Here is a 23,512-nt window from a genome sequence, read left to right on the forward strand (position 1 = left end):
AGGCAGGGACAGGCCTATGGGCAGAACTCTGAGGCTTCCACGCCATGTGCTGGGCAGCTTGTGTTTGAGATAAAGGAAGCACAAGCCACATAACAAGAGACTATAAAAGGTTGCTGCATCTTCTCCATTTTGTCTTCAATTCTGCTTCTTGACTCTGGAAGGACTTTGCTGCAAACTGAAGCTCTGAACAAAGTACTGAACGACCCGTCGAAGCTGTGGACATGTTCCAGAGGGACTTCCAAGCCAGCAAACTCACCAACACTGCTAAGAACCTGATATAGATTCAAAGATTCATAGACTCTAGGACTGGAAGGGACCTCGAGAGGTCATTGAGTCCAGTCCCCTGCCCTCATGGCAGGACCAAATATTGTCTAGACCATCCCTAATAGACATTTATCTAACCTACTCTTAAATATCTCCAGAGATGGAGATTCCACAACCTCCCTAGGCAATCTATTCCAGTGTCCAACTACCCTGACAGTTAGGAACTTTTTCCTAATGTCCAACCTAAATCTCCCTTGCTGCAGTTTAAGCCCATTGCTTGTTCTATCATTGGAGGCTAAGGTGAACAAGTTTTCTCCCTCCTCCTGATGACACCCTTTTAGATACCTGAAAACTGCTATCATGTCCCCTCTCAGTCTTCTCTTTTCCAAACTAAACAAACCCAATTCCTTCAGCCTTCCTTCATAGGTCATGTTCTCAAGACCTTTCATCATTCTTGTTGCTCTTCTCTGGACCCTCTCCAATTTCTCCACATCTTTCTTGAAATGCGGTGCCCAGAACTGGACACAATACTCCAGTTGAGGCCTAACCAGCGCAGAGTAAAGTGGAAGAATGACTTCTCGTGTCTTGCTCACAACACATCTGTTAACGCATCCCATATATAGACTCTTAAGTCTCTGTATGTATCTACTTTTTCATGTAAGAATTCTTTTCTGTTCTAGTGTGGGATTTTGGGTAAGATCCAATCCCATACTGCCTGGTGACATGGCTGACCCTTTGGGGTCAGAAGAACATTTTATATATGTGAGCATATATAACTTCTCACTGTACTGGACCTAGGTGCTGATTGGAAGCCAGAGAACTGGAATGCAATAAAGGGGGCTGTATGATTTCTTATTTTGCTTCTTGATAACCAGTGTGGAGGGCAGGGCCGGTGCAAGGATATTTTGCGTCCTAGGCGTAACTTCCACCTTGCACCCCCTCTCTGATGTCCAGCCCCACCTTCCTACGGCCAAGTTCCCCCCAGTGGCCCAGATGTTCACAAAGTGCAGAGGGCACAGGGGGTTTTCAAAGAGGGGGGTCGTATGGGGGCTCTTCCAGGGAGTGAAGGTGGCAGAGAGGGGGATGCATGGGATTGTTGCAGGGGGTGGAGGTGGCCAAGAGGTGGAGGGGGCGGGGGTGTAATGGCAGGGAAGAGATTGCACAGATGCAAAAGGGGCTTGTTGCAAGGGGTGCAGTGGCAGGGAGGGAGTGGCACAAGGGAGAAGTGGGCAGGAGGGGGTTGTTGCAAGGGGCTGGCAGGCTGGGGGAAGTGTCTGTGCCTGGGGTTGTTGCAGGGGGGTGAAGGTGGCACTGAGGAGTTTGCACAGGGAGGAATGGGCAGGAGGGAGATGGTGGGGGGGGGTGTCCCAAGGTTGATGCAGGGGTGAAGGTGACTGTGGCTGTCTTGGGGGGGGGGGAGTTTGCTGGGTGGAGGTTGCCCAGAGGCAAAAGTGGTAGGACATGGTGGGTTGCTGGGGCAGGGGGTGCACAGGGGAGAAGGTAGCTGGTCGGTGGGTGTTGGAGGGGGTGGTGGTGCTGGCTGGGGGAGGGGTGCCTAGGTTGCTTCCACATAGACCATTCCCCAGGCCAGGGACTGGACTTGCCCACCCCCAGGCGCTCCGTGGCCCGTGCGGCTCCCTGCGACCTGGCTAGGTACTTTGCAGGTGGAGTAGACACCCAGCTTCTCCTCCCAAAGAGCAGAGCCGGGCTGAGCCGGGCTCCCCGGGGCTCTCAGCGGTGGCACAGGTAGCCAGCCAGCCCCCACAGTGTGTGTAAGGGCAAATGGTGCCTAGTTCGCCTGGTGGTTGCACCGGCCTGGTGGAGGGGGAGGGGATCAGAAGCAGTTTGTGACTGCCCTTGGTATTTCCAGTGAGGACTAGCCCGGGCACCATGGGTCACACTGGCTTAGTTGGCAGGATCCACAGAACTAGATCATTTGGGTTTTGGATCAGAACCCCACACTATTCCAGATCTGAAATTTAAAACTGAGGGTATTAAATGTTAAAGTTAGTCACTATGAGTGATCCAGAATCAAAACGGCGCTCGTCAGCACCAGAGAGAAATGGCAGAACTTCGGAGGCAGGGGCAGCAAGCCTTGGCCCAGCGCAGGAGAGAGCCGGAGAATCTCACAGGAGGGAACGGACCTGCTGCAAGCTGAGTCCCAAGTTGCAGGACTTAAACTCCAAATCCAAGTAATGAAAGAGCAGCAGGAACTGTGCTATCCTGGAAGCCCAGCAGCTCTCTGCAGCGGTGCCTGCTTGCCTGGGATCAGCCAGTTAGTGACAGGTGTGTTAGACCCGCTGTGTTTTAAAGCACTGAATCAGTGTTGTCTGTGTTGCAATCCTGCTTCTGTCAAATCTTGCATTCCGGCTTCACAGAGATGACCTTTACGGCCGGCAGAAGGGCTGTGGAGAATGAGAAAGTTTTGGGGGGGGGACTTTCTGCGTGATGACGCACAGGGGAGGGGGCAGGGGACTGCTGGGGCGCGGGGGGGGGGGGGGAATGTCATTAATTAATGCAACGGAAATTGACACCCAGCCTCTGCCCCGGCGTGGGAATCCCCCCCAGGAGTTAACGAACCAGCAGAGCAGGCGGGAAATTGGAAAAAAAGAAAAAAGGCAGCGGAAGAAGGCCCCCCCCGGGAACAGCCCAATTCCGCTTATGACCTTGGTGGGTCCCGAGAACCGGTCGCAGCGGGCTCTGCGCTAATCCGGTTTCACTTTCACTTTCGGGAAGCCGCCTTCTTTCCCAGAAGCAGATTGGGGCAGCCGGGGGCTTCCAAGGGCAGGCGGCGAATGCGGTGCGGGTCCCGCCTCTCTCCTCCTCCGCCCCCCAGTTCGCGGCCCCTTGCCCAGGCCGGGAGTTGCGGGCGGCGCGTTTCCACGGGGCAGCTGCGGAGCCGGACTAGGACTTGCCCCCGGCGCCTGGGATCCGCTAGCCCCGGAGCAGCCGCATCCAGACCCCGGCCCGCACCGGGAAAGGGGGAGACCCCAAGCGGAGTGGAACTGGATCGGCAGGACAGGTTCTGCGGTCACTCCGGCGCGGCTCTGAGCGCAGTGACCCGAACGGCCGCCAGAGGGCGCCCCCGGCGGGGACCGGCCGCACCAGAACTAGGAGATTTAGACACTCGCTGCTGAGTGCTGCAGGGACAGGCTGCAGCTGGGACTAGGAGATTTAGACACTTTCTGCTGAGCGCTGCAGGGTCCGGCGCCCGGGGATGAAGCTGGCCATGGCCTGGGTCTCCCTGCCCCTGGCAGTGCTGCTGGACTTCCTCACCCTGCGCCTGGCCCTGCTGCTCTGCCCCCTGCTGCAGGCCTGGGACCCCCTGGGCCTGGCCTGGGGGGTGGCGCTGGCGAGATGGGCACTGCTGAGCCTGAGCGCCCAGGCTACCCGCAGCAGGGGACAGGGCCTGCCCGGGGGGCTGCGGGACGCGCTGCTGCCCCTGGCTGCCCTGCTCAGCCTGCTGCTGCCCGTCTACGTGACCCTGCAGGCACTGGCCCAGCCCCGGGCGCCCCCCTCGGAGCTGCTGCACGGCTGGGGGCGAGGGGACGTCTTCGGCCTGACCTACGGCGTGGCGGGGCTGTTGGCCGCGCTCTGGCACCAACTGTTCCCCACCGGCAAGGGGGAGCCGGGGCCCTTGGCCTTGCTGGGCCGTCTCCTGACCTGCATGAGGCCCGATCTGCTGCGCTTCGTGGCCATCGCGGGGTTCCTGGTGCTGTCCTCCCTCGGTAAGTGGGTCCCGGGGCCGTGGCAGCAAAGGGGCAGCAGTGTAGATACGGGGGAACTGATGTCCTATAACTGTTCTAAATGACTGGGGCCAGATGGACAGAGCAGGTGTATGTGGGGAATCGATAGACGGTGGGGACGGATGGGTGGATAGGCTAGGATTAAGGGCTGGAGATACAGACTGTGGTGGGAAGGCTAGAAGGACAGACAGAGGGGCAGACAAATGTATTAGTATCCGAGGACGGAGTCAGACAGAGGATCACAATGACACACCGGGACGATGGGCTCTAGGTCTGTGAGATACGTGAGGGCACAACTACCACAAAGAGCCATAAGGACGTAGCGCAGACCTGCACTCCTGTAACTCACTTCTCGGGCTCCTGGTCGTCAGCCCGGAGTGACACCACGTCTCTCTCTGCTGAGACGCTTTCCTGAGGTCTAACACCCCTATGGTGGGATCTGCTTGGACGGGACGTTTTGTTAAAGGTAGCAGCGTCGTGTAGTGCTCACAGCAGAGAACAGGGAGCCAGGACTCCTGGGTTCTATCTTAACTCTGGGAGGGGTGTGGTAGGTTGGAGCTGGGAGCCAGGACTCCTGGGTTCTATCCCCAGCTTGTGCCACTGTCTGACCTTGGGTAAGTCCCATCCCCTTTCTGTGCCTCAGTTTCTTCCTATATATAACAGAAGTAACGAGAACGACCAACCCCCTGAGACATAGAACTGAGGGTATGTCTACACTACGAAATTAGGTTGATTTAATAGAAGTCAATTTTTTTAGAAATCAATTTGATACAGTCATTTATGTGTGTCCCCACTAAGCGCATTAAGTCGGTGGTGTGCATCCACAGTGCCGGGGTTAGTGTCGACTTTCCGAGCATTGCACTGTGGGTAGCTATCCCACAGTTCCCGCAGTCTCCGCTGCCCATTGGAATTCTGGGTTAAGCTCCCAATGCCTGATGGGGTAAAAACATTGTCACGTGTGGTTCTGGATACATGTCATCAGGCCCCCCTCTCCCTCCCTCCATCCCTCCATGAAAGCAACGGCAAAAAATTGTTTCTTGCCTCTTTTCCTGGGTTACCTGAGCAGATGATGTCACGGAGTCACCGGGCGATGCTCTGGAACTCCTCCCCACAAAGCCAGTCAGGACTTTGGGGAGCCTCCTCTCCCTTGGAGCAGACTTGTTCAGGGCAAGAAGCTCACACGTCTTCACCTCCTGGGTCTCTCCTTGGAGCATTCAGCATCCTCTGCCTCTCCGTGCGCTTCCCACAGCGAGTCCACCCCAGCGGGGTCCTGGGGAAGCCACAGGGTCCTGCACCCCCACTTTGCAGTCAGACGTGACTCTCAGCCAGCCAGTAACACAGAGGTTTATTCGATGACAGGAACAGGGTCTAAAACAGAGCTTGTAGGTACAGAGAATGGGACCCCTCGGCCGGGTCCATTCTGGGGGGCAGTGAGCCAGACCCCCAGGTCTGCCCTCCACCCTTGACCCCAGCCAGCTCCAGACTAACAACCCCTCAAAGCCCCTCCTCTCTCCTCAGCCCCTTTCCCCGGGCCAGGAGGTCACCTGATCCCTTTGTCTCCAACACCTTCAGCTGGCACCTTTGCAGCGGAGGGGCCCAGGCCATCAGTTGCTAGGAGACAGAGTGCCAGGCATTTAGGTGCACTGGCCCTTTGCTCTGCCAGATACTTAAGAACTGCCATGGGGACACTGAGGCACCAACACAGTATTCAGAGAAAACATTAAGAACTTTCCCAGTTCGTCACATCTCTCCCCCCTTCGAGACCGAACTGAGCGAGGTCACTTCAGCCAGTGACCTGGGGAAGTTCGAACCCACCAAGGTTCCCATGGATGCCCCAGCATCTCTCCCATCCCTTGGTGTGAGTTACACCAGGACAGTCCAGTCTCACGCCCTCCCTTAGGTCGGGTGTGCTTGATGGCACTTGCAGGCCGCATGTGGGAAGGTTTATGCAGCCCACACCCTTTGCCACCCCAATACCCCTGAGGTTCAAGCTGGGATTGGGTCTTTTCCCAGCCCTCTGGTCTGTGATTCGGGCTCTTTTGGTTAAGAGCCCCCATCTTGGCCTTGGCCAGCTCTGGGCTTGGGCAGCCGCTTCCCACTTTGTGGCCCAGACACAACACCTCTGCCGTCCCCACGTTACACTTTCCAGCTTCTACCATCAGTCCCACCTCCTTGAGGCAGCCCAGCCCCCTCTTCACCTGGGACACCTGTTCCTCCCAGGTCTGGCTAAAGATGCACATGTTATCAGTGTCTGCCAGGGCCAAGTTCTCCATCCCCCTCTGCTTGTCTAGAATCTCCCCAGGCCTAGGCATGGGGTCGGCATCGGACACTGTGATGGCTTTAAGCTTCTGATAGCCCCCATAAAACCAGATCATCCTGTATCCCTTGGGGATCAGCCCCATGGGTGAGGCCCATGGGCTGTAAAACGGCTGGATCCCATCTAAAGCCAGCATGTCCCTGACCTCTCTCTCCAGGATCTGGGCTGCTTTCCCAGTGACTCTGAATGGGGAACACCTGATGGGGAGATTGTCTCCCACCTCAGGGAAGAGATCCCCCAGGGGGTCTTCCCCCCTCTCCATCCAGTCCTCCCCCTTCAGGTCCAGGGCTCCCCTCACTCTCCTCCCATCCAGCAGCTCAAATGGGAAGAACCCTGTGGATTCCTGGGGTACCACCAGCTGCCTCCCAATTCCCCCCAGTTCTACTTCCCCTTGGGGAGCCCATTCCCGGTACAGGAATCCCTTCTCCTGCAGGACTCTGTCCCTGCAGCCTTCCCCAAGGGGGGTTGCAGCGCTGTGGCCAGCAAGTTCCCTCAGCTTCTCCAAGGAGGGATCCCTCTGCAGCTCAGTCTGGGATTCAGCCGCTGGGGCAGGGAGTGGGACCTGCTCCCTTTCACTGGCTGGGCCTGGGGTCACAGCCCCCCTGAGCCCTGTCCCTGGTAGCTCCCTCCCTGCTGTGTAATCACTTCCCAGCAGCACGTCTGGACCAGGCAAACCTGTTTGGCAGCCGACCTGCCCTGCCTGGGTGTCCCCCCACTCAGCTGGGATCTCAGCTGCCCCCGTGCTCAGCACTGCCCTTGCTGTCCCAGTGGGGGCAGGCAGCGAGCTCTCTGCTCTGGTCACAGCATCAGAGCCAGCGTGAGCCCCCTCTCCGGTGTGCAGGGGGGCGGGGAGCATCTCTCCCTCCCACTCAGCCCCAGGGGGCTGGTTACAGGTAGGCAGGTATCCTGAGCCCAGCAGCCCCTCCCCGCTGCCAGCCAGGTCATTTGCATTTTCACTGACCATTTCCATCCTAGCCAATTGGTTCCCTGGATTTGAATTCAAACCTTCGGCCGTTACAGGAGCAGGGCCTGGATCCTGTCCTATGGGGAGACAGTCACCCCCCAACAGGGCCTCCCAGCCGATATCGTGGAGAATCCCGACTACCAGCCAGCCCGACCCCTCCTGGGTCTGCACAGGGATCCGGGCCACAGGCAGGGCGAGGGGCTTCACCCCAGGGAACTTCACCCAGGTTCCACAGTCCCTCAGCATCTGGGGCTGCACCACCACAGTTCTCTCTGTCCCAGGGTCTCGCCCCCGCAGGCGTGTTTTCCCACTGACCCCTGGGCAGCCCCCTATGTCTCTCTGCTCCACCATCACCAGTCCACGCTGCTGCTGCTTCTCCTGCAGCTTTTCCTCGGGCTCTTGCTTTCTCTCACGGTCCTCTCGCTCTCTTGGGCTCTGCTCCCATCCCATCCGTCTCCAATCTCCTGATGGGGAACCCAATCGTGAAGACCCTCGTCTGATTGGGGACCAGACTCCCGGGGATGCCTGGCTGATGCTCCAGCTGCTCTCAGATCCTCTTGTAGCCCCATCTGGGCCAGGAATCTGCTCCTCAGAGCGGTCCTCCTCCTCCAACTGCACGATTAACTGTGCCTTGGTGAATGTCCCCATGCGTAACCCTCTCTTTGTGCACAGGATCACAATGTCCTTCTTAAGGAGATGGTGATAGACCATCACTTCACCGTTCCCAAGTGGCTCTGGACTCACAGGCCTGTGTGCTCTTGGCTCCCCCATGGTTTCCAGGAAGAACCCCGGGTGTGCCAGCCCTTCTCGTGATCACCACCTCTTTGCCAGGGTCGAGCTGCAGACTCCTCCACCCCGGGACTGCTCCTGCAATCCCCAGGGGAACCCTGCTACTGCAAAAATCCTTCTCTCTCCCAGGGTCGAGCGGCAAGCTCCTCCGCCCCTGAGACTGCTCGCTGCAATCCTCAGGGGGACCCCGTTACTCCAACAGTCCTTCTCGCTGGTCACACACTCCCAGAGGTTAACTGCCCCCTGAAACCGTCCCTCTCTGAGCCTTCAGCACGCCTGGTCCTCATTATCCCTCCTTTGTTTTACTGCTCTCCAGTCACTTACTGCAAGCAGCACCATTCACGGGGTGCAGTACGTCCCACCGCTGCCACCAGTTGTCACGGAGTCACCGGGCGATGCTCCGGAACTGCTCCCCACCAAGCCAGTCAGGACTTTGGGGAGCCTCCTCTCCCTTGGAGCAGACTTGTTCAGGGCAAGAAGCTCACACGTCTTCACCTCCTGGGTCTTTCCTTGGAGCATTCAGCATCCTCTGCCCCTCCGTGCGCTTCCCACAGTGAGTCCACCCCAGCGGGGTCCGGGGGGGGCCACAGGGTCCTGCACCCCCACTTCGCAGTCAGACGTGACTCTCAGCCATCCAGTAACACAGAGGTTTATTCGATGACAGGAACAGGGTCTAAAACAGAGCTTGTAGATACAGCGAACCGGACCCCTCGGCTGGGTCCATTCTGGGGGTCAGTGAGCCAGACACCCAGGTCTGCCCTCCACCCTTGACCCCAGCCAGCTCCAGACTAACAACCCCTCCCAGCCCCTCCTCTCTGCTCAGCCCCTTTCCCGGGCCAGGAGGTCACCTGATCCCTTTGTCTCCAACACCTTCAGCTGGCACCTTTGCAGGGGAGGGGCCCAGGCCATCAGTTGCTAGGAGACAGAGGGTCAGGCATTTAGGTGCACTGGCCCTTTGCTCTGCCAGATACTTAAGAACTGCCATGGGGACACTGAGGCACCAACACAGTATTCAGAGAAAACATTAAGAACTTTCCCAGTTCGTCACAGATGACAGACCACGGCAAGCATGGAGCCCGCTCAGCTCACTGTCACCGTACGTCTCCTGGGTGCTCCTGGCAGACGTGGTACTGCAGTGCTACACAGCACCAGCTCCTTGCCTTGCCGACGGAAGACGGTGCAATACAACTGCTCACCATCATTGTCATCCCGCGGGTGCTCCTGGCCGGCCTCGGTGAGGTCAGTCAGGGGGGCCTGGACAAAAATGGGAATGACTTCAGGTCATTCTCTTCTTTAAATTTCATCTAATGGAGATTCAGTCCTGCCTGGAATATCATGCCAGCTGAAGGGTTCAGCATCAGGCTGCTCTCCCAGTGGGCAGCACTGCGCGTTCGCTCTTACCCCAGCCTACCCCTTGCTCCTATGGCTCATGAAGCCTGGACAGTAGTAAGGAGCAGTTCAACTATAGGCTGAGCAAGTGCAGAATGGTGGTAGAATGTGCCCTTGGACATTTAAAGTGCGCTGGCGCAGTTTACTGACTCGGTTAGACCTCAGCTAAACCGATATTCCCATCATTATTACTGCTTGCTGTGTGCTCCACAATATCTGTGAGAGTAAAGGGGAGACATTTGTGGTGGGGTGGGAGGTTGAGGCAAATCGCCTGGCTACTGATTACGCGCAGCCAGACACCAGGGCAATTAGAAGAGCACAGCAGGGTTCACTGCACATCGGAGAAGCTTTGAAAAACAGTTTCATGACTGGCCAGGCTACAGTGTGAAAGTTCTGTTTGTTTCTCCTTGATGAAACATGCTCCCTTGGTTCACTCTATTTCCCTGTAAGCCAACTGCCCTCCCCTCCCCTCCCCCCTTTGATCTCTGCTTGCAGAGGCTATAAAGTCAGTGTTGTTTCAAATTCATGGATTCTTTATTAATTCGTCTCACAAATGGGGGGATAACTGCCAAGGTAGCCCGGGAGGGGTGAGGGAGGAGGGAAGCACGGGGGTGGGGTAGTTGTAGGGGCACCCCCTAGAATTGCATGCAGCTCATCATAGAAGTGACATGTCTGGGGCTCTGACCCGGAGCGGCCATTTGCCTCTCTGGTTCTTTGGTAGGCTTGCCTGAGCTCCTTAAGTTTCACACTGCACTGCTGTGGGTCCCTGTTATAACCTCTGTCCTTCATGCCCTTGGAGAGTTTTTCAAATGTTTTGACATTTCGTCTTTTGGAACGGAGTTCTGTTAGCATGGATTCGTCTCCCCATACAGTGATCAGATCCCGTACCTCCCATTCGGTCCATGCTGGAGCTCTTTTGCAATTCTAGGACTCCATGGTCACCTGTGCTGATGAGATCTGCATGGTCACCTCTGAGCTCGCCACGCTGGCCAAACAGAAATTGAAATTCAAAAGTTTGTGGGGCTTTTCCTGTCCACCTAGCCAGTGCATCTGAGATGAGAGCGCTGTCCAGAGCGGACACAGTGGAGCACTCTGGGATAGCTCCCAGAGGCCAATACCATCGAATTGTGTCCACACTACCCCAAATTCAACCCAGCAGGGTCAATTTCAGCGCTAATCCCCTCGTCAGGGAGGAGTACAGAAATCAATGTTAAGAGCCCTTTAAGTCGACAAAAATGGCTTCGTCATGTGGACGGGTGCAGGGTTAAATTGATCTAACGCTGCTAAATTCAACCTAAACTCGTAGTGTAGATCAGGGTTTTGAGAAGATGATACAACTAGATAACACTCAGTCCTCCTAGGAGTTCAGGGGACCGGACTAGATGACCTCAAGGTTCTTTCCAGTCCTAGGATTCTGTGATTCCTCACTTGGGGGTGTCACATGCTGTGCTGATAGGTGCAGAGTCCTTCCAGGGGCTCAACCCCCCAAGGTATCAAGTTACTTCCCTAGGGTGAAGCAAGGATGGGGCCAGGTTCAGGGGCCTGTTGCGGTACCTATACGTGGCAGGAGTGTCTTTAACTAAGAAATTGCTCTTAACAGAGGGGTGTGTGTGTATATGGGGAGGGGTCTCCATGGTGTCAGAGACTCTACTTGGGACTCCCCTTGTCTGCCTTGGCCCCCTGGTCTCAGCCCGGGCTGTTCTTTTGCAGGGGACATGGCATTCCCCTACTACTTGGGGCGCATGACCGACTGGATCATAAATGAGGCTGACCCCTCAGTCTTCAGCCGGGCCGTCTGGTACATGTCCCTCATTGCCGTTGGCAGGTAGGGGACGGGGTCTTCATCAGCTGGGGGTGGGGTGGAACGATAGTGCCTGGACCAGAACTGAACTCACAGGAGAGGGAGAGAAGCCCTGCCGAGACCACGGTAGTCATGGCACGAGAGGTGTTAGCCATGGGGATGCCTGATATTGTGCCTATGGGGAAATTCACCCAGTATGTGGCTTATACAAAAATTAAGTAATCAAAACGGGGCTGAAAAGGGATTTAAGTGGCGCATGGGCCTTCTGTAGGGGTTAATGTCACTGTAGACGGGTTCTGCCGGGGCTCGACCCTCCCTGAGCGGGAGGGGAGCCACTCCGGCCTCGCTGTCGTCTCCGGATCTGCTCCTCAGGCCCGCAGTCCTGCCCCGCGGAGGTCTGTCCCTGTGGGGAGGACCCTGCGGTGGCAAAGTTGAGAGGGGCCCAGCCCTTGGTTCGGGCGGGGCACCAAACACGGTTATAATGGTTCAATCAGCTCTGGCTCTCTGGAGCAGGGCAGAGCAGTGGCAAAGTCAAAAGGGGCCCAGCCCTTGGTTCGGGCAGGGCACCAACCACAGTTATAATGGTTCAATCAGCTCTGGCTCTCTGGAGCAGGGCAGAGAAGTGGCAAAGTCAAAAGGGGCCCAGCCCTTGGTTCGGGCAGGGCACCAAACACAGTTATCTGCTCTGGCCCTTTGGGGCAGGGCAGAGCAGTGGCAAAGGCAGGAGGGGGAGTCTGCCACCCGGTTACGGGTGGCAGGGGGAACGCAGGCCCTCCCACTCCTCTGCGTTCCAGCCCGGGGCCCTGGTAGCGGCTATCACCGCTAACGGTGGTCAGTGGGGTCCTGACCGCAACACACTGACATGGGCAATGGTAGCTCTGCAGCCTGACTGGAGTCAGCTGCCCCCGGGCTACTTCCTAACTCCTCCTCTGATCCTAACTGGTCCGGGGACGCCCAGAACCATCGGTTCCTCCCAGTCCGGCTGGGCGGCAGGGCCGGCAGCGTCTCTGGAAATGCGGCCAAGCCTGGTCTGGGGGCTCCTCGGGGCCGTAGTAGGGGCGAGGCAGCTCTGGCGGCTCCTCGTCGTATCGGCTGCGGGGAAGCTCTGGCAGCTCCTGGGCTCGGCCTCTGGCTGGGGCAGCCTCCCAGTTACGAGCCTCGGCGGACACGTCTGCTCCCGCCGGTGGCCGAGCTCCAACTGACGGCTGGGGCCCGCCTTTTATTCTTCTGAGTCACCACCTGACCCTCTGAGGGGCGGGACTTCTGCCTGGCGGTCCCGCCCCTGGGGATGATTGACGGGGCTCGACCCTCCCTGAGGGGGAGGGGAGCCACTTCGCCTCGCTAAAGTCACACATAAAGAAGATTTTGATTTGCACATTTTATGAACTGAATAAAGGAATAATAATGGGTTTTTGCTTCTAGGAATTCATAAAGACCCTGTATGACAGTGATCACATTTTAAAAACATCTGTTTTAACTGAGTTGCTTTTACATGCCCGTCACATCAACGTGTTACAAGGTTGTAATGTATCAGAGGGGTAGCTGTGTTAGTCTGGACCTGTAAAAGCAGCAAAGAATCCTGTGGCACCTTATGGACTAACAGACGTTTTAGAGCATGAACTTTCGTGGGTGAATACCCACTTCGTCAGATGCATGTAGTGGAAATTTCCAGGGGCAGGTATATATATGCAGGCAAGCTAGAAATAATGAGGTAGTTCAATCAGGGAGGATGAGGCCCTGTTCTAGCAGTTGAGGTGTGAAAACCAAGGGAGGAGAAACTGGTTCTGTAATTGGCAAGCCATTCACAGTCTTTGTTTAATCCTGAGCTGATGGTGTCAAATTTGCAGATGAACTGAAGCTCAGCAGTTTCTCTTTGAAGTCTGGTCCTGAAGTTTTTTTGCTGCAGGATGGCCACCTTAAGGTCTGCTGTAGTGTGGCCATGGAGGTTGAAGTGCTCTCCTACAGGTTTTTGTATATTGCCATTCCTAATAGCTGATTTGTGTCCGTTTATCCTTTTCCGTAGCGACTGTCCAGTTTGGCCGATGTACATAGCAGAGGGGCATTGCTGGCATATGATGGCGTATATTACATTGGTGGACGTGCAGCTGAATGAACCAGTGATGGTGTGGCTGATCTGGTTAGGTCCTGTGATGGTGTCGCTGGTGTAGATATGTGGGCAGAGTTGGCATCGAGGTTTGTTGCATGGATTGGTTCCTGAGCTAGAGTTATTATGGTGCGCTGTGCAGTTACTGGTGAGAATATGTTTCAGGTTGGCAGGTTGTAATGTGCTGTAGTCCAAAATCACATACTGAAATGTAAAGCTCCCACTCTTCAATTCCGATGGACAGAGAGAAGACCCACTTTCTAAGCACAAAAGTAGAGCTTGGTGAAAAATGTTTGGCGTCCCTGCTCCCCATGGAATGTTTTGTTTTTTGCTGAAATTCAAATATCAAAAAATAGGGATAGAAAACTGAAATATTTCTATTTGGAAATGCTGCTGCAGTGCCTGATGGGAGTTGTAATTCAGGTGCCTGATGCTTCCATTCTCCTTATAGATCAGTTGAACTATATCTCCCATGATGCACCACCGTGTTCCTTCTTGGAGAGGGGAGATGATGCATCATGGGAGTCCCTGGCCACCTTTCATCGTGGGAGATGTAGAGCAGCCAGGAAGCCTGTTACACAAACAATGGGGTCTCGAGACAACCAAACTACAACTCCCGTGGGGCACCACCGCAGCATTTCCAAATCAAAATATTTCAGTTTTCAGGCATTTTTGCTTTTTTGATGAAGAATTGAAATAGTTTCACCTCGTTTCTTTAAAAGAAAAGTGTAAAGGTAGATTGCCCCTTCTTAATGTTAGCTTCACAATGTTTGGTTCTGTTTTCATGTTGTGTTTCTTGTGGTTGGATTACAAGAAAAGTTTTGGCGTACAGCTGTAAACTTGTTATAAAAATACTCAACTTGAAGCAATTTCATATTGTGTTTCTGACACCCCTTTCGTATTATTGATACAAATGTAGCCGGTCTCCAGGGAAAATTCCTCTTGGACCCCAGGACTCAGAGATTGGCTCGTGCGCTGAGGCATGGGGGTTTAGATCCCTTATAAAATGTTTCGGCCTCTGTAATGTAACCGTGGCTATTCCTGGTATCCATGTAAGTGTCCCATCCTCTTAGCCCCAGTGAGACCATGTGGCCTTGAGTTTCAAAGTGCCCAGGAGAGTTGGGAGTGTATATGTGGCTCAGATCTCTAACAGATGGAGGGAAAATTCATACTGACATGTCACCTCCTGGTCTCCCCCGACCTCCCCCAGTGCTGTGACCAAATTCATCTGTGACGTTGTCTATAAGGAGACCATGAACCGGATCCACATGCGTATCCAGAGCCAGGTGTTCAGCTCTGTCCTGCATCAAGAGATCGCCTTCTTCCATGCCAACCGCACCGGTAACAATATTAACCCAGATCTCCTTCTGCACCCCCAGGGTCTCCTCCATATTGCCCCCAGTCTCCCCACATCACCCTTGGATGCCCTTATATTGCCCCTTTGTTTTGTGCACATCTTCCCACGTGTTCTCCTGACCCAATTTCACCTGCCCCCCTCTGCCCTCTCCATTCCCTTAACCCCACATTTCCCTCTACATCCCCAGCTCAACCCCTCCCCGCTGGTACCCACAACTCACAGACCCCAGCCTGTCCCCCAGGCTTTGTATGAATCAGTCCTCTGTTGGATGGATTGGGGTGATGAATGGAGTGACTGAGGTTGTTTCCTGGGAGCCGTTGATGGTGAACTGGAGTTACTGATTGGGGTTATCGATAGGTTGGTTACACTGAGGTTGTTGGTTGGGGTTGTTAAGGGATTCACTGGAATTATTGGCTGGGTGTTATTGATGGATTAATTAGATTGAGGTTGTTGGTTGAAGGTAGTGGTGGATTGGATGGATTAAGGGCATTGGTTGGGTTATTAATGGATTGATTAGGGTTACTAATGAGCTGATCTGGGTTATTGATGGATGGATCCTCTCCATGGGATAGATCCTCCCCCTTCTCTTAGCACTGATGTGACCCCATCCTCATCTCTGTCCCCAGGGACATCACCTCCCGGGTGACGGCCGACACGGACGCCGTGAGCGAGGTGCTGAGTGAGAAGCTGAACCTGCTGATGTGGTGCGGGATGCGGGGAGTCTTCTTCTATTCCCTGATGGTGCAGGTGTCGCTGTGCCTGGTGCTCTTCACCACCGTGGGGCTGCCCGTCATCCTGCTGGTGCCCAAGCTCTCTGGGAAATTCCACCAGGTACCGCTCCTTCCTAACCTGCCCCCAGCCCCCCACTTGCCCCCCACCCTGCTCATCCCCCTGCCCCACGCCCCGCGCTGCCCATCATCCTGCTGGTGCCTAAGCTCTCTGGGAAATTCCACCAGGTACCGCGCCTCCGCCCCACAACTTGCCCTGCGCCTGCCCCCACCCTGCTCAGTCCCACCTGCACCTGGCACTGCCTGTCATCCTGCTGGTGCCCAGGCTCTTGGGGAAGTTCCACTGGGCACCACAACCCAGGCCCCATTCCCCAGCCCCCCGAGTCAGCCAGTCCCCGTCCTGGGGCCAGGTCAGAGCCGACACCCCCTAGAGGGGATGTGCCCCATTCCCCACCCCAGAGAACTGTGCTGACCACCTTCTAAGCACTGTGGCCAGAGTTACCCTGTGTTAGCCGGGTCCCCGCAATCCTCTCAGCACTGTGGGCCTGTCCCAGGCACGGAGCCCGCCCGGCCTGGCTGAGTGTGGGTATCCCGTGTGTTGTCCCTTTAGCATTTAGCCCCTGAGTGCCTGATGTGACCTGGCTCCCATCTCCCCTCCCCCTCCCCCAAGAATCTAGCTAAGCGGGTGCAGGAGTCCCTGGCCAAGGCCAACGAGGTGGCAGTGGAGACCTTCCAGGCCATGGCCACGGTGCGCAGCTTTGCCAACGAGGAGGGGGCCACCCAGCGCTACGGGCTGCGGCTGCAGGAGACCTACCAGCTCAACAAGCAGGAGGCAGCCGCCTGCGCCATCTCCATGTGGACCAACAGCGTAAGGGGGCTTGGGGGCAGCAGGCTGTGACTCAGGGGGTGGGGCAGAGGGAGGGGCCTGGTATTCACAGGGAAGGAGCAGTGGGGCTCAGCACCATGGGGGCAGAGAGGCGTTGGGGGTGGAGGATACGTCAGAGGGAGGCTGGATCCTGGGGGCAGCATTAGGGGGTCGAGGGATGGGGACCTGGTAGCAGGAAGTCAGAGAGATGCAGTATCCTGGGGAGGGGGCAGCCATGGGGGGCTGAGAGGCTGACATTAGGGGACCGGGGGAGGGGAATGCAGAGGGCCCCCTTTGGGCTCCCCCCAGCCTGCCAGTGTCTGTCTGCTGTCCCCTCCTGGCTCATCCCCCCATTTCTCAGCACTGGCATTTTAGTGTCAGGGTGAGCCAGGCCCCCCACCCCAAGGCGGCCCCTAAGGGCAGGGAAGAGAGTGTGACCAAACGGCCAGCACCCCAGGACTAACCCATTAACCCCCTGTCTGCCCCCAGCTGCCAGAGCTGGCACTGAAGGTGGGGATCCTGTACTACGGGGGGTGGCTGGTCGCCGCAGGGGACATCAGCACCGGAGACCTGGTCACCTTCGTCCTCTATGCGACAAATTTCAGCACGGCCGTGGAGGTGAGTTGGGGCTGCAGAGATTGAACAGGTATTGGGGCTGGGGGGAGGAAGGTGATGCTCAGACACAGACTGACCCCGCCCTTTGTGTCCCCAAGCTCCTGCCCCTGACACACCCCAGAGTGGGGAACAGTCACAGAGGGACATGGGGTGCTGGTGAGGCCCAGGCCTTCCTGTCTCTACCCCCCAGGCCCTGCTCTGAGTGTGTCCCATAGTGGGTGGAGATGGGCTGGATGGGAGTGTGGGGAGGGGAGCATAGACACCCTCCATCTGACCCCCTTTTCCTCCCCACACCAGGCCCTGCTGTTGGTGTGTCCCAGTGCTGGGAGCTGGATGGGGCATAAGGAAATGGGGAGAGGTCAATTGGGGGTAGGGGGCACACACGCAGCCCTCACACACACACCCCTCAACATTTTTGTCAGTGATCTGGAAGTATCCTAGAATATCAGGGTTGGAAGGGACTTCAGGAGGTATCTAGTCCAACTCCCTGCTCAAAGTAGGACCAACCCCAACTAAATCATCCCAGCCAGGGCTTTGTCAAGCCTGACCTTAAAAACCTCTAAGGAAGGAGATTCCACCCCCTGCCTAGGGAACCCATTCCAGAGCTTCACCACCCTCCTAGTGAAAAAGTTTTTCCTAATATCCAACCTAGACCCCCCCCACTGCAACTTGAGACCATTGCTCCTTGTTCTGTCATCTGCTACCACTGAGAACAGCCGAGCTCCATCCTCTTTGGAACCCCCTTTCAGGTAGCTGAAAGCAGCGATCAAATCCCCTCTCATTCTTCTCTTCTGCAGACTAAACAATCCCAGTTCCCTCAGCCTCTCCTCATAAGTCATGTGCTCCAGCCCCCTAATCATTTTTGTTGCCCTCCCCTGGACTCTTTCCAATTTTTCCACATCCTTCTTGTAGTGTGGGGCCCAAAACTGGACACAGTACTCCAGTTGAGGCCTCACCAATGTTGAATAGAGAGGAATGATCACATCCCTCGATCTGCTGGCAATGCCCCTACTTATACAGCCAAAATGCCATTAGCCTTCTTGGCGACAAGGACACTGCTGACTCCTATCCAGCTTCTCGTCCACTGTAACCCCTAGGTCCTTTTCTGCAGAACTGCTTCCTAGCCATTCGGTCCCTAGTCTGTAGCAGTGCATGGGATTCTTCCGTCCTAAGTGCAGGATTCTGCACTTGTCCTTATTGAATCTCATCAGATTTCTTTTGGCCCAATCCTCCAATTTGTCTAGGTCACTCTGTATCCTATCCCTACCCTCCAGCGTATCTACCACTCCTCCCAGCTTAGTGTCATCTGCAAACTTGCTGAGGGTGCAGTCCACACCATCCTCCAGATCATTAATGACAATATTGAACAAAACCGGCCCCAGGACCGACCCTTGGGGCACTCGGTTTGAAACCAGCTGCCAACTAGACATGGAGCCGTTGATCACAATCTGCTGAGCCCGACGATCTAGCCAGCTTTCTATCCACCTTATAGTCCATTCATCCAGCCCAGACTTCTTTAACTTGCTGGCTAGATACTGTGGGAGACTGTATGAAAATCTTTGCTAAAGTCAAGGAATAACACGTCCACTGCTTTCCCCTCATCCACAGAGCTAGTTATCTCCTCATAGAAGGCAATCAGGTTAGTCAGGCATGACTTGCCCTTGCTAACTGTTAGCTAATCCATGCTAACTGTTCCTGATCACTTTCCTCTCCTCTAAATGCTTCAAAATTGATTCCTTGAGGACCTGCTCCATGATTTTTCCAGGGACTGAGGTGAGGCTGACTGGCCTGTAGTTCCCCAGATCCTCCTTCTTCCTTTTTTTTTGATGGGCACTGCATTAGCCTTTTTCCAGTCATCCAGAACCTCCCCCGATTGCCAGGAGTTTCAAAGATAATGGCCAATGGCTCTGCAATCACATCAGCCAAGTTCCTCACCACCCTTGGGTGCATTAGATCTGGCCCCATGGACTTGTGCACGTCCAGCTTTTCCTAACAGTCCTTAACCTGTTCTTTCACCACTGAGGGCTGCTCACCTCCTCCCCACACTGTGCTGCCCGGTGCAGCAGGCTGGGAGCTGACCTTGTCTGTGAAGACTGAGGGAAAAAAAGCCTTGAGACTTCAGCTTCTTCCACATCCTCTGTCACTAGGTTGCCTCCCCCATTCAGTAAGGGGCCCACACTTTGCCTGACCTTCTTGTTGCTAACGTACCTGTAGAAACCCTTCTTGTTACCCTTCACATCCCTTGCTAGCTGCAACTCCAACTGTGCCTTGGCCTTCCTGATTACACCCCGGCATGCTCGAGCAATATTTTTATACTCCTCCCTAGTCATCTGTCCAAATTTCCACTTCTTGTAAGCTTCCTTTTTGTGTTTAAGCTCACTGAGATTTCACGGTTAAGCCAAGCTGGTCGCCTGCCATATTTGCTATTCTTTCTGCACATCGGGCTGGTTTGTTCCTGTGCCCTCAATAAGGCTTCTTTAAAATGCAGCCAGCTCTCCTGGACTCCTTTCCCCCTCAGATTAGCCTCCCAGGGGATCCTGCCCATCAGCTCCCTGAGGGAGTCAGTCTGCTTTTCTGAAGTCCAGGGTCCGTATTCTGCTGCTCTCCTTTCTTCCTTGTGTCAGGATCCTGAACTCGACCATCTCATGGTCACTGCTGCCCAGCTTCCCACCCACTTCTACTTCCCCTACCAATCCTTCCCGTTTGTGAGCAGTAGGTCAAGAGGAGCACGGCCCCTAGTCGGTTCCTCCAGCACTTGCACCGGGAAGTTGTCCCCAGCGCTCTCCAAAAACTTCCTGGTTTGTCTGTGCACTGCTGTATTGCTTTCCCAGCAGATGTCAGGGGGAATTGAAGTCCCCCATGAGAACCAGGGCCTGTGATCTGGAAACTTCAGTTAATTCTCTGAAGAAAGTCTCATCTACCTCCTCTTCCTGGTCGGGTGCTCTATAGCAGACGCCCACCACGACTAGGGTGACCAGACAGCAAGTGTGAAAAATTGGGACAGGGGGTGGGAGGTAATAGGAGCTTATATAAGAAAAAGACCCAAAAATCAGGACTGTCCCTATAAAATCGGGATATCTGGTCACCCTCACCATGACATCACCCTTGTTGCTCTTGCCTCTTAACCCAAAGACTCTCAGGTTTTTCTCCAGTTTCATGCTGGAGCTCTGAGCAGTCATACCGCTCCCTTATATACAATGCAACTCCTCCTCCACTTTTCTGCCCTGCCTGTCCTTCCTGAACAGTTTATACCCATCCATGACAGTGAGTTATCCCATCACATTTCTGTCATTCCAATCCCGGCTGATAACAGACACACGCAGACTGGGGAGTGGTGAGTACTGGTGAGGACAGGGCAGACGTACAGAGCAATATGGATCGCTTGGGACATGAAGCCTGTTCAGAGGAAATGTGTGGTAGTGACAGGAAGGTGACCCATCTGGGAACAAGGACTGCAGCCCACACCGGCAGCATGGGGGACTGTCCGAGACAGTGACTCTAAAGAGGATTCAGGGATCATAGTGGGCAGGCAATGGACCACGCTGTGACCAAACGGGCTAATGCGACCCTAGGGTGCAAAAACGGGGGTAGCCGGTAGGAGCAGGGCTGGGATTTTCCCTATGTAGGTGGTGCTGGTGAGACACTGGAATAACACCCACAGTTCTCATGGGCACATCCTTTAACAAGAATGTTGCAAAGGACCTTCAGGGGGCTGGCAGGTTGTAGGGTGCAGAGAAGAGCCACGAAAATGATTTGCAGGCTGGAGAAAGTGCCGGGCAGTGAGAGAGCTGGGGGTCGCCTGGGTGGGGATGCTCAGGAGAGGTGCCACGAGCTAACCAAAGGGGCGACGTTCACGTGTAGAAGTTAAAGCTCATTAGCCTCTCCTGGTTCACGTGAAGGGTGATTAGCCACAGAAACCAACTCCTGTGTGAAGCGGTGGATTCGCTATCTCCTGATGGCGGGCGACTGGGAATACTGTGGGGTGGGGGCAGCTCACCCAGCCCTGATACTCCCCCTACCCCTGTAATAACCTTAGTCCCAGATTTGGACCTTAGCGTCCAAAATATGGGGGTTAGCATGAAAACCTCCAAGCTTAGTTACCAGCTTGGACCTGGTACCTGCTGCCACCACCCAAAAATTAGAGTGTTTTGGGGCACTCTGGTCCCCCTGAAAAACCTTTCCTGGGGACCCCAAGACCCAAATCCCTTGAGTCTCACAACAAAGGGAAATAATCCTTTTTCCCTTCCCCCCTCCAGGTGCTCCTGGAGAGATACACAGACACAAGTTCTGTGAATCCAAACAGAGTGAATCTCCCTCTCTGTTCCCAATCCTGGAAACAAAAAGTACTTTCCTATTCCCCCAGAGGGAATGCAAAGTCAGGCTAGCAATCCAACACACAAATCTCCCCTTGATTTCTTCCTCCCACCAATTCCCTGGTGAGTACAGACTCAATTTCCCTGAAGTAAAGAAAAACTCCAACAGGTCTTAAAAGAAAGCTTTATATAAAAAGAAAGAAAAATAAGTACAAATGTTCTCTCTGTATTAGATGATACAACACAGGGTCAATTGCTTAAAAGAATATTGAATAAACAGCCTTATTCAAAAAGAATACAAATCAAAGCACTCCAGCACTTATATTCATGCAAATACCAAAGAAAAGAAACCATATAACTTACTATCTGATCTCTTTGTCCTTACACTTAGAAACAGAAGACTAGAAAGTAGAACTACTTCTCCAAAGCTCAGAGAAAGCAGGCAGCCAGAAAACAAAGACAAAAACACTCAGTTCCCTCCACCCAAAGTTGAAAAAAATCCGGTTTCCTGATTGGTCCTCTGGTCAGGTGCTTCAGGTGAAAGAGACATTAACCCTTAGCTATCTGTTTATGACACGCCCCCCAAATTGCAGACAGTGGGGAAGCTCACTGGCGGCGATTTCCTTCTAGAACTTGAAAATAAACAGATTAATACAACACATACACCTTTACATATACTCCTAAGTATATAACTAACAGACTTCTACATTTTAAGAACACTTTTTAACTACTGAATTATGGGAAACTCTCACGGGAGAGTGCATCAGCAACTTTATTAGAAGCTCCTGTGATGTGTTGAATTTCAAAATCAAAATCTTGGAGAGCTAAACTCCAACGAAGAAGTTTCTTGTTGTTCCCCTTGGCAGTATGAAGCCACTTTAGTGCAGCATGGTCAGTTTGTAGTTGGAACCGCCGTCCCCAAACATATGGGCGTAGCTTTTCCAGGGCGTACACAATGGCATAGCATTCCTTTTCACTGACTGACCAGTGACTTTCCCTCTCAGACAGTTTCTTGCTGAGAAACACGACAGGATGGAAGTTGTGATCTGTTGCTTCCTGCATGAGCACTGCTCCTATACCACGCTCAGATGCATCTGTGGTTACTAGGAATGGCTTGTCAAAATCCGGGGCCCTGAGCACAGGGTCCGACATGAGCGTTGCCTTAAGTTGGGTAAAGGCCTTTTGACACTCATCAGTCCACTTAACTGCATTTGGCTGGGTCTTTTTGGTCAGGTCGGTCAGTGGGGCAGCGATTTGGCTGTAGTGGGGTACAAATCGCCTGTAGTATCCGGCCAAGCCTAAGAAGGATTGGACCTGCTTCTTGGACCGTGGGACAGGCCACTTTTGGATAGCATCCACCTTGGCCTGTAGGGGGTTTATGGTTCCTCGACCCACCTGGTGCCCCAGGTAAGTCACTCTGTTTTGGCCTATTTGACACTTTTTGGCCTTAACAGTTAGTCCTGCCTGCCTGATGCGCTCAAAGACCTTTTCCAGGTGTAGTAGGTGTTCGGGCCAGGAGTCTGAAAAAATGGCCACATCATCGAGGTAGGCAACTGCAAATTCTCCCAGTCCAGCTAGTAGACCATCTACCAGCCTCTGGAAGGTGGCGGGTGCATTTCGAAGGCCGAAAGGAAGGACATTGAATTCATACACCCCCGCATGGGTGACGAATGCTGACCTCTCCTTGGCAGGTTCATCTAGCGGTACTTGCCAGTACCCCTTGGTTAAGTCTATTGTAGAGATGAACTGGGCACGTCCCAACTTTTCCAATAGCTCATCGGTACGTGGCATTGGATAGTTGTCCGGACGAGTTACAGCATTTAGCTTACGGTAGTCCACGCAAAAGCGTATTTCCCCATCTGGTTTGGGTACCAGAACCACTGGAGATGCCCATGCACTGGTAGATGAGCGGATTATACCCATCTGTAGCATGTTCTGGATCTCCCGCTCTATAGCGGCTTGGGCATGAGGAGACACTCGGTAGGGTGGGGTTCTGATTGGGTGAGCATTACCTGTATCAATGGAGTGGTATGCCCGTTCAGTCCGTCCTGGGGTGGCTGAGAACAATGGGGCGAAGCTAGTGCACAGCTCCTTGATTTGTTGCCGCTGCAGACGTTCCAGGGTGGTTGAGAGGTTCACCTCTTCCACGCCACCGTCTTTTTTCCCATCGTAGTAGACACCGTCAGGCCACTCAGCATCATCTCCCTGGACTGTAAACTGACAAACCTGTAAGTCTCTGGAATAGAAAGGCTTGAGAGAA

The 23,512-nt window shown here is 54.4% G+C and overlaps 2 protein-coding genes across 2 annotated transcripts in view; both read left to right on the forward strand.

Moving 5' to 3' along the window:
* The window catches only part of LOC127032749 (class I histocompatibility antigen, F10 alpha chain-like), a 111,093-nt gene that overhangs the window by 34,880 nt on the left and 52,701 nt on the right, over positions 1-23,512 (forward strand). The gene's annotated exons all lie outside the window — the stretch shown is intronic.
* LOC127033082 (antigen peptide transporter 2-like) overlaps positions 3,532-23,512 on the forward strand; it is a 44,326-nt gene continuing 24,345 nt past the window's right edge. Inside the window, 4 exon segments of the mRNA XM_050920886.1 lie at positions 3,532-3,992; positions 15,358-15,562; positions 16,130-16,327; positions 16,814-16,942. Of these exon segments, the coding sequence (XP_050776843.1) occupies positions 3,622-3,992; positions 15,358-15,562; positions 16,130-16,327; positions 16,814-16,942 (903 nt within the window). The 5' untranslated portion in view covers positions 3,532-3,621.

This window comes from Gopherus flavomarginatus, chromosome 12 (assembly GCF_025201925.1).
Source record: "Gopherus flavomarginatus isolate rGopFla2 chromosome 12, rGopFla2.mat.asm, whole genome shotgun sequence".
Classification (NCBI taxonomy): Eukaryota; Metazoa; Chordata; order Testudines; family Testudinidae; genus Gopherus; species Gopherus flavomarginatus.